Source organism: Apiospora hydei (genome assembly GCF_038363865.1).
Source record: "Apiospora hydei strain CBS 114990 chromosome Unknown utg000005l_segment0_segment0, whole genome shotgun sequence".
Lineage (NCBI taxonomy): Eukaryota > Fungi > Ascomycota > Sordariomycetes > Amphisphaeriales > Apiosporaceae > Apiospora > Apiospora hydei.
The window spans coordinates 758,082-770,895 of NW_027117364.1; the positions used below are offsets into that span (position 1 = coordinate 758,082).

The 12,814-nt window shown below is 54.7% G+C and overlaps 5 protein-coding genes across 5 annotated transcripts; 4 read left to right on the top strand and 1 right to left on the bottom strand.

Annotated features, from left to right (window-relative positions):
• Positions 1–422: 422 nt before the first annotated feature.
• On the top strand, positions 423–1,942 carry PG997_005712 (uncharacterized protein; the record flags this gene model as incomplete). Its single annotated transcript, XM_066810027.1, has 2 exons — positions 423–1,506; positions 1,584–1,942. The coding sequence occupies 2 exons, from the start codon at positions 423–425 to the stop codon at positions 1,940–1,942; spliced, it is 1,443 nt and encodes a 480-aa protein (XP_066668950.1).
• Positions 1,943–4,333: 2,391 nt separating this feature from the next.
• On the top strand, positions 4,334–5,173 carry PG997_005713 (uncharacterized protein; the record flags this gene model as incomplete). Its single annotated transcript, XM_066810028.1, has 1 exon — positions 4,334–5,173. The coding sequence occupies one exon, from the start codon at positions 4,334–4,336 to the stop codon at positions 5,171–5,173; it is 840 nt and encodes a 279-aa protein (XP_066668951.1).
• A 353-nt stretch (positions 5,174–5,526) lies between these two features.
• Positions 5,527–6,842, bottom strand: PG997_005714 (uncharacterized protein; the record flags this gene model as incomplete). The annotated part of the gene is made up of 4 exons (XM_066810029.1): positions 5,527–5,813; positions 5,891–6,154; positions 6,225–6,588; positions 6,693–6,842. Coding segments are annotated over 4 exons (1,065 nt in total), but the record flags the coding sequence as incomplete, so codon positions are not given.
• A 1,146-nt stretch (positions 6,843–7,988) lies between these two features.
• On the top strand, positions 7,989–9,826 carry PG997_005715 (Cytochrome P450 monooxygenase vrtE; the record flags this gene model as incomplete). Its single annotated transcript, XM_066810030.1, has 5 exons — positions 7,989–8,142; positions 8,212–8,384; positions 8,442–8,688; positions 8,754–8,862; positions 8,929–9,826. The coding sequence occupies 5 exons, from the start codon at positions 7,989–7,991 to the stop codon at positions 9,824–9,826; spliced, it is 1,581 nt and encodes a 526-aa protein (XP_066668953.1).
• Positions 9,827–10,791: 965 nt separating this feature from the next.
• On the top strand, positions 10,792–12,552 carry PG997_005716 (uncharacterized protein; the record flags this gene model as incomplete). The annotated part of the gene is made up of 1 exon (XM_066810031.1): positions 10,792–12,552. One exon carries the CDS (start codon positions 10,792–10,794, stop codon positions 12,550–12,552), a length of 1,761 nt encoding a protein of 586 aa, XP_066668954.1.
• Positions 12,553–12,814: the final 262 nt, after the last annotated feature.

A 12,814-nucleotide genomic window follows, 5' to 3' on the forward strand; every position in this document is an offset into this window, starting at 1 on the left:
GCGTGTTTCGTTTCACCCTGTCTGAATACATAATTGTCCTTCAAAAATCCATTATGACCTTGCTCCTCGGCAAAAAGCCCATAAGCCGGTCGGCAAGCATCGTCAAATCGTAGTCGCTGAGAGACAAGAAGTCTCGGAACAAGTCGGCAACCGTTTGTCTTGGCGATCCAACTCGCTGACGACAACGCCAAGAAACTACAGGATCCCCTTACCCACAAGTCCGGGTCTCGGCAGTGTTAAGTCTTGGGCTTTTTTTTCTACGACCAACAAGACTGTTTACACGGAGTTCTCGTCCGTACAACAACATATTGCATGGGTTCAGGTTCGGGTCCGAGTGACGAGGAACACGAGGTGATGAGGATTTAGCAATTCAGCATCACCAACACTCGTTTTATCACTGCGCGTCGCGTCGCCGAGTGAAGATGGGGCTTCCAACTTCAGAGCCCGAGAAATCGGGCCAATGGACGATTAAAGAACGGCGCGATCTCAGAGATGAAGTCCAGCCTCACTATGCCTACTCTCAACACAGGTTGAGTGCCAGCAATGTCGAGACTGGCGACAAGCTATGGACCCCCGAACGCGCTTCATGGGCAACGTGGCTCTTGTCAAGTTTCGCCATGTCGATCGTGTTCAGCTTCTTACTAAACGACCGGCCGCTAGAGCTTCTGCCGGGGTCCGGGGACCAACTCAAGGACAGGACAGACACTATCATCGACCACACGACATCAACTACATCCTACGCGCCGCTGCTCGAAAGACGCGGGACGTGTCAGTCCGGCGGCTCCGACGCCGCAAGCTACAACCTCCCCCTGCGCGTCGGCGCCCTCTTCATCATCCTCGCCGTCTCCTCGGCCGCCTGCGCCTTCCCCATCCTCGTGACCCGGCTTCCGGGGTTACGGATTCCGGACAACTTCTTCTTCGCGGTCCGGCACTTCGGCACGGGCGTGCTGATCGCCACGGCGTTCGTGCACCTCCTGCCCACCGCCTTCACGCTGCTGGGGGATCCATGCCTGGGCAAGTTCTGGACCAAGGACTTCGAGGCCATGCCGGGCGCCATCGCGCTGGTGGGGATCTTTGTCGTTACGGTTATTGAGATGCTGCTGCACCCTGCGAGGGATGGGCAGGAGGAGAAGAAGAAGCCGACGATAGGAGCTCCGGCTTCCGAGGTGCGGGCGAAGAGGCCTGTCGTTGGTCGCTCGGAGAGCATTGGGCGCACTTTGTCCAATATCGCCAGTCGGCCCAGCACCGACGGCATCCGAGCATCCGGGAGGATGGATGAAAATACCGTGCCAAAGGAGACACCAGAAGACACGGAAGATGCGGAAGCCGGATTGCCGGAGGGTCCACCAGTCCTCACGGAGACCCAGAAGCACCGGAAAGACACCATGCAGATTGTCTTGCTCGAAATGGGCATCTTGTTCCACAGCGTCTTCATCGGGATGGCGCTGAGCGTCTCGATTGGCGGCAACGAGTTCGTCGTTCTGCTCATCGCCATTGCCTTCCATCGTAAGCACACACACACACACACACCCAATCTTACTTTTTCCGATGCAGGTACAGAAGAAGCTAACCTCCGCCAACAGAGACTTTCGAAGGGCTCGCCCTCGGCGCAAGGATCGCCGCCATCGAGTGGCCCGAGAAGAGCCTCCAGCCGATCTTTATGGCCGTCGCGTACGGCTGCACCACGCCCATTGGCCAAGCCATCGGTCTCGCAGCCCGGTCGGCGTACAGTCCCGAGTCGGAGTTTGGGCTCATCCTCGTCGGCGTCATGAACGCCATATCCGCCGGCTTGCTGACATTTGCTTCGCTGGTGGAGCTGCTGTCTGAGGATTTGCTATCCGACGAGAGCTGGAGGATACTACGGGGTCGGCGTCGGGTGTGTGCTTTCGTGTTGGTCGTGGCGGGGGCGTTCCTCATGAGTCTTGTTGGCGCTTGGGCATAGGTTCCCGGTTTGTTCGGGCAATTGAGAGGGCGCTGGTGTAAATCAAGTCCCTACATAAATCCCAATTCTAAATTGTTGTTCTTGATTCGTGGTTAAGTCTGTATGATAACTAGATGTGCTCAAAAAATTCAAAAATATCTAACGTGGTTTACCACCGAGTCGCCTATATCACTGAGTCGCCCACTTTTCTACTCGACCTATTTCATTAAACTTTAACACGTAATAACTTTATAACCACAATGCTTAATTTATTTTAAGAAGAGCGAATTGTTTTAATAATTTAAGTAACGCGAAACCCTTTAAACCGTTTAAATTAAAGGCACGCTGCCGTTACGTATAACGTTTTATACGAAACTTTACGCGACCGAATACACGGCCGAACTCTACGACGCGATACCCGAAACTTATAACATAAATTAGATTTAATTAAAGAGGAGGTGCTTCGTAATTATATAATCGATCTAGATACCCGAGGGATGCCTCCTAATCTCAGTGTTATAGGAGATATGGCTAATCTCTTTACCGCGTCGCGCGGCGGCGACCGCGTCGGCAAGCACTAGGTTAGGCGCTTTATCGATCGGAACCCGGACCTTAAGACTCGAATAAACCGTCGATACGATTACTAAAAGGCTCTTTATAAAGATATAAGTGTTATTTCCGGCTGGTTTAGGCTAGTCGCGACTATTAAGGCTAAATACGGTATTTTAAACGAAGACATGTGGAATTTCGACGAGACCGGCTTTATAATAGGCATGATCGGGTTAACCCTCGTCGTAACACGCGCCGATCGGCGTGGGAAGGCGAAGTCGGTCTAGCCTGGCAATCGGGAATGGTCAACGGCGATTGAATGTATTAATTCGTAAAGCTGGTGCATCCCGCCGTTCCTAATCGTTTAAGGCTAATATTACCTAGCGAACTAAGCTATTAAATACGACTTACCGGGTAACTGGGTAATTAAACCGACTTCGAATAGCTAAATAAATAATAAAATAAGCTTAGATTAAATTAAACACTTCGATAAATATACTAAGTCGCGAACGAAGGGTCTATATCGCCTCTTAATCCTCGACGGCTACGAGAGCTATATTTCGGCCGAATTCGAGGTATACTATAAAGACAACGGCATTATTACGCTCAGTATGCCTCCTTACTCTTTTTATCTACTTTAACTATTAAATATAGCACTTTATTCGCCTTTAAAGCGCGCGTATTCGAAGGAAATCGAGCTATTTATTAAGGCTTTAATAAACTATATTATAAAGCTCGAGTTTTTTATCGCGTTTAAAGCTACACATTTCGCTATTTTTATAAAAGCTAACATTAAATCTAAATTTAACGTATCCGGCTTAGTACCTTATAACCCGGACGAGGTAATTAGTAAGCTAAATATACGTCTCCGGACGCCTACACTTAGCCCGTCGCGTCTAGGAACGGCTAGCACCTACGACCCCTAGACGCCATTTAACCCGTAATAAACGACTAAGCACTCTATTTATATTAAAAAAAGGGTCTCTACTTATTAAGGAAGCTCTCCGACGCCGATTTTAAATGCAATAAACTAAATAACGAAAGGTATACATACAGTCGTACATAAGATAACCCTTATAGAAGATCGGATACGTACCTTAAAAGAGGCTAATTTAACCCTTTCGAAGCGCCGGAGAGCTAAAAAATCGCGAGTCCAACTTGGAGGAGCCCTTACTATTCAGGAATCTTAAGCGCTGCAGGACGAGAAGGCAAAAGGGAAGCGTTCAGCGACCGGCGAAGGCGAAAATAGGGGTTCGTCGAAGCGGCGCGCGACGGGCGGCAGGCGCTGTGGCATTTGCGGCGAAACAGGTCATAATGCGCGAACATGTGAAAAGGATGTAGAATTAAGTAGCGATTCCGATAGCGAATAGTTTTAATTGATTTAATATATTGTGGTTAAATTAACTTATATAGAAATGTTGAGAAGTAGTAAAAGTGGGCGACTCAGTGATATGGGCGACTCGGTGGTAAACCACGTTATCCGAAAAGGGGCAGTTTCAATTTGAGCCAGGATGCAACGACATCCAAACCACGACTACTCGGTTCTCATTGTTTGTTGTTCTGACCTGTAACATATATTTATGTCTTCTTTGTCAGATAGTGTCTCATTGTGAATAATCTCCGGGATCTCCTTGAATGCATATTTTCAAGGTGCCGTCAACAAAGCAGTGGTCACTAGTTACTGCAACAATTCATTGACGGCGAGGCCTCCTAGCATCATTGCATTGAATACAAATACCGGATTGCCTTCCTCTCGTAAGTCTGATGTTGCGATGCAACACACACTAGAGCAATCAACATCTTCGTGCCAACAAAAATCCTTTAACACACACACCCCAGGCCCCAATCGTCTCAGTTTTCACCATGGCCGGCACCAACAACGTCGTCCTCCACAACGCAAAGGCCTACGCCCAACAGGCCAAGGAGAGCCTCGCCTTCCGCCGCTTCCTCCTCCTCGCCAAAATGGCCGAAGACGCCGGCCTCTGCGCCCAAGACATCCGCTTCGTCCTCAGCAAGTACCACCAGTGGCTCGAGCCCGCCGGCCGCGCCAACCTGGCCAGGTTCGCGGGCAACCACATCAACTACGTATCCCGAAACGTGGGCGCGATCCCGACGTCCCTGTACGAGGTCAAGAAGGAGGGCGGGCGCGACTACGAGCTGCGCAAGTCGATTCTGCAGGGCGCCGTCGACGAGGTCCTGCGCGACCCGCTCACGCTGTACGGCGAGAAGGGCTGGTTTCTTGATTTCGTCTGCTGGCTCAAGTGGGGCGAGCCGCTCGAGCTGGCCGTGTTGGACCCGGCCATGTACGCCGTCCTCATGGCGCAGCAGCTGCTGGCGAGCCCGGGCCTCGTGCTGCCCGAGCCGGTCATGGGCCGCGTCAAGCAGGCCTGGTGGTCGACCTTCAACATCAAGTCGAAGGCGCAGCTCGAGGCCTGCGCGTGCGCCCCCGTCGCGGACGAGGAGTTCGGGAAGGCTGTCTACCCGAACCACGGCGAGAAGATGCAGGCGCTCACCGACCTCATGGACGACGTCTTTGCCCGTCTCGGTCCCCCGCTCGACCGTCAGAAGCTGTGTGATCAGCCTTGGGAGAAGAAGCCGAAGCCGCTCAATGATCTCGGGTTCAATAAGCGTTGGACTGATCTGCTTCATCTCCTGCAGGCGTTGGGTGTGAAGAACAGGATCGTGGCTCAGGAGGCTGAGTAGGCCTCGTGGGTGGAGATATGTAGCTAGGTGTGGCACGAGACAACCCCTGCCCCGATCAATAAAAACCAATCAATCAACGTAAATAGAGATTCCTTTTTATCAATCATGGCTGATGTGACTATGAAGTAAGACGCAGCTAATGATTTGAACGTAGTCTATTCAAATGCTCCAAGTATCTTTAGGCACTGGTCACCCACGGTTCTTAGTCTGGCTAGTCACTTCGTATTCCTCCGTGACCAATATGCCATATTGGCTTGGCGACGACCGCCCCAGGATACTCTCCTCGCTGTTATTTTCGGCAGACCTGCGGCCGCTCGTGATGTAAGGCCGGTTGAACGCCCCCTCACGGCTACCTTCTTCAAGTCCTCCTCCTCGCCTCCTCCGAGACCTTTGCCGGTCGCCGCCGCCGCCGACGGCTCGAGAGCGCTGCTGTCCCGCGGTTTCAGCGTGCTCCCTCCGAACGTGTGCATGGCGAACGCGTCCTGCTCCTCGTTGCGCCCCTTCTTGTACTTGCTCCGGTCGCTCGAGGTCAGTTGGGTCAGGAAGCGCTTGTACAGGGGTCGGCAGACGGGTATGCCGATGCATATCATCGTGACGGCGATCTCGGCCGCGGACCAGACTATGAGACCGACCGTATCCTCTGGTTCATGATTAGCATACGTACACTTCATATATATCAAAATGACTGTAGGAAAGAAATAAAGTTCGTGTGCCAACCTACTGGAATAGTTCGGGCTGGATAGCTCTGGCACCTCGAGTGTCCGTTTGATCCCGCAAGCTCCTGCACTGTACCAGGGATGGTCAGCATCGTGCATATAGGGGGTTTATTCGCGGAGATATCTGTACGTACATGACTCCCAGGCTCATGCTGACGAGGATGACAGTCTTCTCCCTTACGTCCATGTTCAGTTTCCATATGAACAGCCAAGGGAACAAGGCGAAGAAGAAGTCGACGAGGACGCATATAACTTTCAAACTCGCCTGGTCAGCTCAAGTCCGTGATTGTGTTGATGCACGAGCCGACGCAGAAGGTGTCGTGTGGTGTACGTACTGCATAGCGTCATTGAAACCGGGGTCGAATCCACGTGGCAGTATCCGGCGATGCGACGATCCCACAGGTAGGCCGGCGGCGTGCACTGCAGCCAAAAGACGAAGCAGACTGATATCGAGGCCGCCATGAGTGCCGCCATGGCGATCCAGATGGCCCATTTGTGCGACTCATCCAGCACGATGCGCAGAAGAAAGATGCCGAGGGACCATTTCGCTATGGCCATGCCTATCACAGCGAATGTTTGGCCAATGGCTTCGAAGAGCACCGCGCGGACCGAGTCGTCGGGATCGAGGTCGTACATGTTTTGTCCGAATCCGTATCTGGCCGAGATCGTGGTGAATGCGGTGTAGCAAACGAGAAATACCTGCAGTCAGGAAACGCCAGGAGTGGTCAGCAAAAAACGAACGGGTCCAAGAAAAAAGAGAGGAGTCACAAGCCGCCATACGTCGTCGCGTCAGACTAACTCACAAAGGCCAATATGTAGACTCCATCGTCTATGCCAAAAGACTTGACGACCACCACTCGAGTGTACGTCCTGAGAAGGACGAAAATAAAGGTCGCGGCAGTCAGGGCCCACATGACGGTGATGGCCCACGGCCCGTCTCCTCCCATTGCCATCGTCCGCAGCCGTTAATAGGGCGGCTTGGGCGATTTGGTTGGAATGTGCGTGCGGTGCAGGAGAAAAAAGTACGGGAGTCAATTCAATAACTCGAAGATCCAGCGTCAAAAAAGGGTTGTCACCCCCATGGGCAAACCATCGCCCCCTTTATGTACGACTGATGATCTATGTACAGTAGTCCACAATGAGATCGGCAAACCAGCAAGTTTCCAGGTTAATGCAGAAAATCAGGGGCATGATCGGCTGTGACATCTGGCCAGAAACAAGAAGTCTTCGAATTCCTGGTTGACGAAACAAGGGTCGTGCTCTCGCTTCAGGTGATTTGGTTGATACTAGACTTGAACATTAGTAGCATCTGGTGTACGGGGATGGATGAAGATTAGCTGTTGCTGATTAACTGCAGCAGCCGTATCTCGGACTTCGGAACCCCGCCGACAACATACGATTGTTCCCTGTCGCAGCTCTCGGCCTGCATGATCGTCGCCATGCAAAGCCGCCATGCAAACCATGCCAAAACCTTGGGGCCCGGCCAGGCCCGGCCACTTGCTGTCAAACATCCCGACACATCGGCACGCTAAACCCACAACCCCACAGCGGGTGCAACGGTGAGTCAGAATTACCAAACTTCAGGCGAAGCTTATGTCTTTAGAGTTTGATGAGGCCCCGAGCATCTTCGGACGACCGTTGCTTCAACGGTTCTCGCTTGCGGCCAGATTTCCGAGTTTAGTAAGTGTGAGCCTCACGAATGGGAATTTCCTGCTGGTACTTGTATACAAAACTGAGGCTATCCCTTTGAACATGGGGTTTGAACGAACCCAGACTTCGGATGGTGGCACAGTGGAGCGGCTCGACAACGAGTGACAAGGATATACCAAACAGCGATCCCTGCATCGGAATGCTATCCGGCGTTACATCGAACCACCCCCGAAAGCGACATCCGTAACCCCAAGTAGAACTGATCGGCCGTGGGTTCATCATCTTGTTTTCTGTCTGCGCCGCTGCTAGTCTGCCTGGATCTGCGTTGGAACGAGTAATCAAGACCGCTAAAGAGCTGAGTGAAATACCTCGCTTTTTTCCCCTTCTTCGTCTCTTCGTATCTTCCTCCCCATACACCAATTCGTATTGGAGTCAGCAGTTCGTCAGAGATGTCAACCACGGAGGAAATCCGGTTTCTAGCCGCGGACTGGAGGTCAGCTCTCGTAGCCTTGGTCGCGGTGCCGTGTCTGACCACGGCTGTCTGGTGGACCATCTCCTACGTCGTTTCCCCGTTGCGGCAATACCCCGGTCCCTTCCTTGCTGGTCAGTAACAATACCTTTCCTACCCCGGGGAATTCTCCAGGCTCACCTGCTGAAACTCCATCTCCGCAGGATGGACGAACTGGTGGCGATTCTTCCTCGTCCGCACCGGTTCCTACCATATCGGCATTAAGAGGCTTCACGACAAGCACGGGCCGGTCGTGCGAATCGGCCCCAACACGCTGGACATTGACTACCCGGAGCTGATCAAGAAGTTTTATGGCACGGATGGGAAATGGGAAAAGGTACGTCACCAAAGCGTCACACGAAGTCGGAAGGTTTAACCAACCATGAACATACAGACCGAGTTCTACCAGAACAACAGCGCCATCGTCAATGGGAAAATCACGTATCATCTCTTCAGTGAGACGAACCAGGCAAACCATGCCCGGATGAAGCGGCCAATCGTACAGTACTATTCTGCCAGTAGTGTCTTGTCGTTGGAGCCCCTGATGGACAAAGTCATCGCCGACTTCTGTGGACACTTGGAAACGCGGTTCGCGGGCGACAATGGCAAGGCTTTTGACTTGGGCGAGTGGATTGCTTTCTGTGAGTACAAGACCTTCGGGTGGCAGTTATTGCCACAAACGTCATCGTGCTCATGAAAACGACAGGTTCGTGGGACATCAACGGTGCCGCGTCTTTCAGCAAGCGGTTTGGCTATATGGACAAGGGCTGTGATTACGACCAAACCATTTCCATTGCCGACAAGGCACTGGACTAGTAAGTACCTCCAAGCTTTGCCCTCGGTTGATGCTCCCCTGTTCTGACTGTTATTCTTCTTTTTAGCTTCGCGGCTGTTGGCCAAATTCCCATTCTAGACTTCTTCCTGGACAAGAACCCCGTTATGCGGGTCGGTCCGCCCAATCTCGGCAACATCACCGGCATCTCCTTGCAGCACCTCATCGCCCGCCTGCAAGGCAAGGACGCCAACTTCGACCCCAAAGTGCCCGACTTCCTGCAGCACTTTGTCGACACCAAGCAGACCAACCCCGATTTGGTGGACGACGGCATCATCATGGGCTACCTCCTGGTCAACCTCCTCGCCGGCGCCGACACCACCGCCATCACGATCCGCGCCATCTTTTACTACGCGCTCCGCGAGCCGCGCGCCTACCGCAAGCTGGAAGAGGAGATCCTCTCGGCCGACCTGGGCGAAATCGACGACATTGTGGCACCGTTTGCGGCTTGTCGCAAGCTGCCGTACCTCGAGGCCGTGGTCCGCGAGGCCATGCGGATGCACCCGGGCGTCTGCATGCTGCTGGAGCGCTACGTCCCCGTCGAGGGCCTCACCCTGCCCGACGGCCGCTTCGTTCCCGCCGGTACCGCCGTGGGCGTCAACCCGTACGTCGCGGGCCGCAACCCCGGCGTCTGGGGCGCGGACGCGGACACGTACCGGCCCGAGCGGTGGCTGCGCGGGCACGCGCCGGGAACGCCGGACGAGACGGACGACGAGTACAAGCTGCGGATGAGGCGCTTCAACGCGTCCGACCTGACGTTTGGCGGGGGCAGCCACGTCTGCATTGGCCGGCACCTGGCGCAGCTGGAGGTTTACAAAATCATCGCCACCGTCGTGAGGCGGTACCACGTGGAGCTCGAGGATCCGGCGAAGGAGTGGGAGGTTACGGGGAGCTGGTTTACGAGGCAGAAGGGTCTGGTGTGTCGCTTACGTCTGCGCTCTGACTAGATAACGAAAAGTGACATCCATCGAGATCCGTGGTAGCGGACATCGCCACATGCTTTAGCTCACAACATCGGACGTTTTTCCCTTTCGAGACAGCGCCGGCAATCATTACTTAGTGTTTACGTTGTTCGCGACATGTTCTAGCTCGTTTCGATTGATGAGCTGGCCCAGAACTGCGGCTACTGGATGGGTACCGGAACGAACGTCCGGTGTTTGTTCTGGGCACAGATTGGGGTTTTATAGATCAGAGATTCCGGGTCAAACCCCCAACACAGGGATGACACGGCAAAGTCGGCCTGGCCGATCAAACATGGCACGAGAATAGGCATTTTTAATTTCAGGACTTTATTCATAGGGCTGAATTGACGCTGTTAGCGGTTACAGGTGCGATAGTCTCGGTTGGCGCCGGGCGCTACGGGATAGTGCCCCCCTTAATAGTGCCTGGGGTGGATGCTTCCATTTTTATCTCAGGCACCGGACCGAGACGGACTAGTGGTAGATCCCCCGGCTTCTCATTGTGACATGTAGTGAGCCTCTACTATGGACCCGCGGGCTCTTCCCATACTCCGGGACTCTGGTATATGATCGGCAAATGATGACGCTACACGAATATACCAGTGTGGCAGTGTCATGTGATGCCCAGACTAACACCTCCGAGTCCATGGTTTCGCACTCCAGCTTGTGAAAGCGGCTATACCCCTTTCACTTTTGACATGAGGAAGTGTGTTTCAACTTCGATACCGTACCCATGACTTGGCCACCGCGGCCCCCGTGTTCTGGTCCGATAGTGGACGCGTGGGGGATAAGGCAACGGGAAATAAAGTCGAATTCGCCATCTGTATTTATCTCGACAGGACTCGCTACTGTTTCTTCGCTCTTTTCACTACACACGAAACGTTGAACGTCTCTTTGGCTTTTTTCTATTTACCTAACGCGACACACACACACACACACACACACGAGTCAAGATGCCGGCATCACTATCAGACCACTCCACGAGGACGAGCAATGCCGTCGAACGAACCATAACGGAACGGTCCACGATACACCCCACGAATTCCATCGACGAACACGACAACTTTTTTGAATATCAGCAGGGCCAAGACGCCCGGGCCCACCGGTTCGGCCCCGGCAGCCGCACCCGCTCACATAACAACAACAACGGCCACGAGTCCGACTTTGACCAGCGGGACAGCGGCTCCTACTTCGAGGGCGCGACCCTGAACAGCAACAATGCGGCGGCGCCCGGCTCGCCCCTGCCGTCGCAGTTCGCGTCGCCCTCGCGGCGGACCATGTCCTTCTACGAGATGCAGGAGCAGGCCAAGCAGGCCAAGAAGGACGCCAAGCTGCAGGCCAAGAAGGCGCGGCGCCAGTCCCTCATGATCCAGCGCGCCTCGTGGCGCAGCGGCGAGATGCCGTACAACTACGCCGACATGATCGGCGGCAACCGCCACGACTACAACCCGCCCACCATGGGCCGCCCCCAGCCGCGCGACACGATGCGCGACAACCGCTACAGCGCCGGCACATGGACCATGACGGGCGGCGGCGGCAATGGCAGCGGCAGAGACACGCCGGACCCCTTCTCCATGCGCCTGCCCCTGACCATGTGGATGCACAGCGAGGCCAAGAACCTGTTCGTGGCGGCGCTCGGCGAGTGGGTTGGCACCACCATGTTTTTGTTTTTCGCCTTCGCGGGCACGCAGGTGGCCAACGCCGGCAGCAAGACGCCCGCCGCCGCGACGACGACCAACGCGACGGCCGGTTTTGATCCGGTCGTTATGCTCTACATCGCCGTGTCCTTCGGTTTCAGCCTCATGGTCAACGTCTGGGTCTTCTTCCGCATCTCGGGCGGCCTCTTCAACCCGGCCGTCACGCTCGCCCTCTGGGCCGTCCGCGCCGTAAGCGCGAAGCGCGCCATCGTCCTGTTCCTGAGCCAGATCGTCGGCAGCATCACGGCGTCGGCGCTGGTCCTGGCTCTGTTCCCGACGCGGTTCAACGTGCGGACGACGCTGAGCGAAGGCACGTCGCTGCCGCAGGGCGTATTTATCGAGGCCTTCATGACGGCGCAGCTGGTGTTCACGATCCTGATGCTCGCGAAGGAGAAGCACAAGTCCACCTTCATCGCGCCCGTCGGCATCGGCCTGGCCCTCTTCGTCGCGGAGCTCGTGGGCGTCTACTACACCGGCGGTTCCCTCAACCCGGCGCGCAGCCTGGGCCCCTGCATCGTGACGGGGCAGTTCGACCCGGAGCACTGGGTCTACTGGGTCGGCCCGGGGATCGGCGCCCTCATTGCTATTGCGTTTTACCAGTTCATCAAGATGCTCGAGTACGAGATGGCGAACCCGGGCCAGGACGGCGACGACGAGAACGACCCGACCAAGAACCCGAACCACGAGCTGCGCGAGAAGCAGCGCGAGGCCACCATGCGCATCCTGTCCTCGCTCGGCATCGACCAGCAGCCGCCGCAGCCGCAGGGACCGGGTACGCAGTACAGCAGCAGTGCGGCTCGGTCCGCTGAGGAGGGCACGCACTACCACCCGTCGCCCATCATCAGCATGGACGACAGCGACCACGAGCGGCGGCACAACCCGGGCGTGGCGCTGTCGACGGTGCAGTCGATGAGCGACCACGTCGCTAGTCCTACCACGGCCATCCACCACGACATTCCGTCGGGGAGGAACTCGCCGCACAAACACAGTGACCGGTCATCTCGGTCAGCGTCCTGATGTAGATAGATAGGTTTGGCTGAGCCGGTCGTTGGTTGCATTTGCATTTGTTCATGTGGTGTTTTCGTACTTGAAGCGATACATTTAGACCCAGGCATCTGTTGTACGTAGCATTGATTTTTAACTTTATATCATGGTTCATATTAATCGTACTCCCTCTAAGGGGCGAGGCTGTTCTTGCTATCCCTGCAATGCCTTATCAGCCGTGAACTGCATTCTTTAATCTTGAACAGCGCCCGGATAAACCGAATTTTCTAGAGTT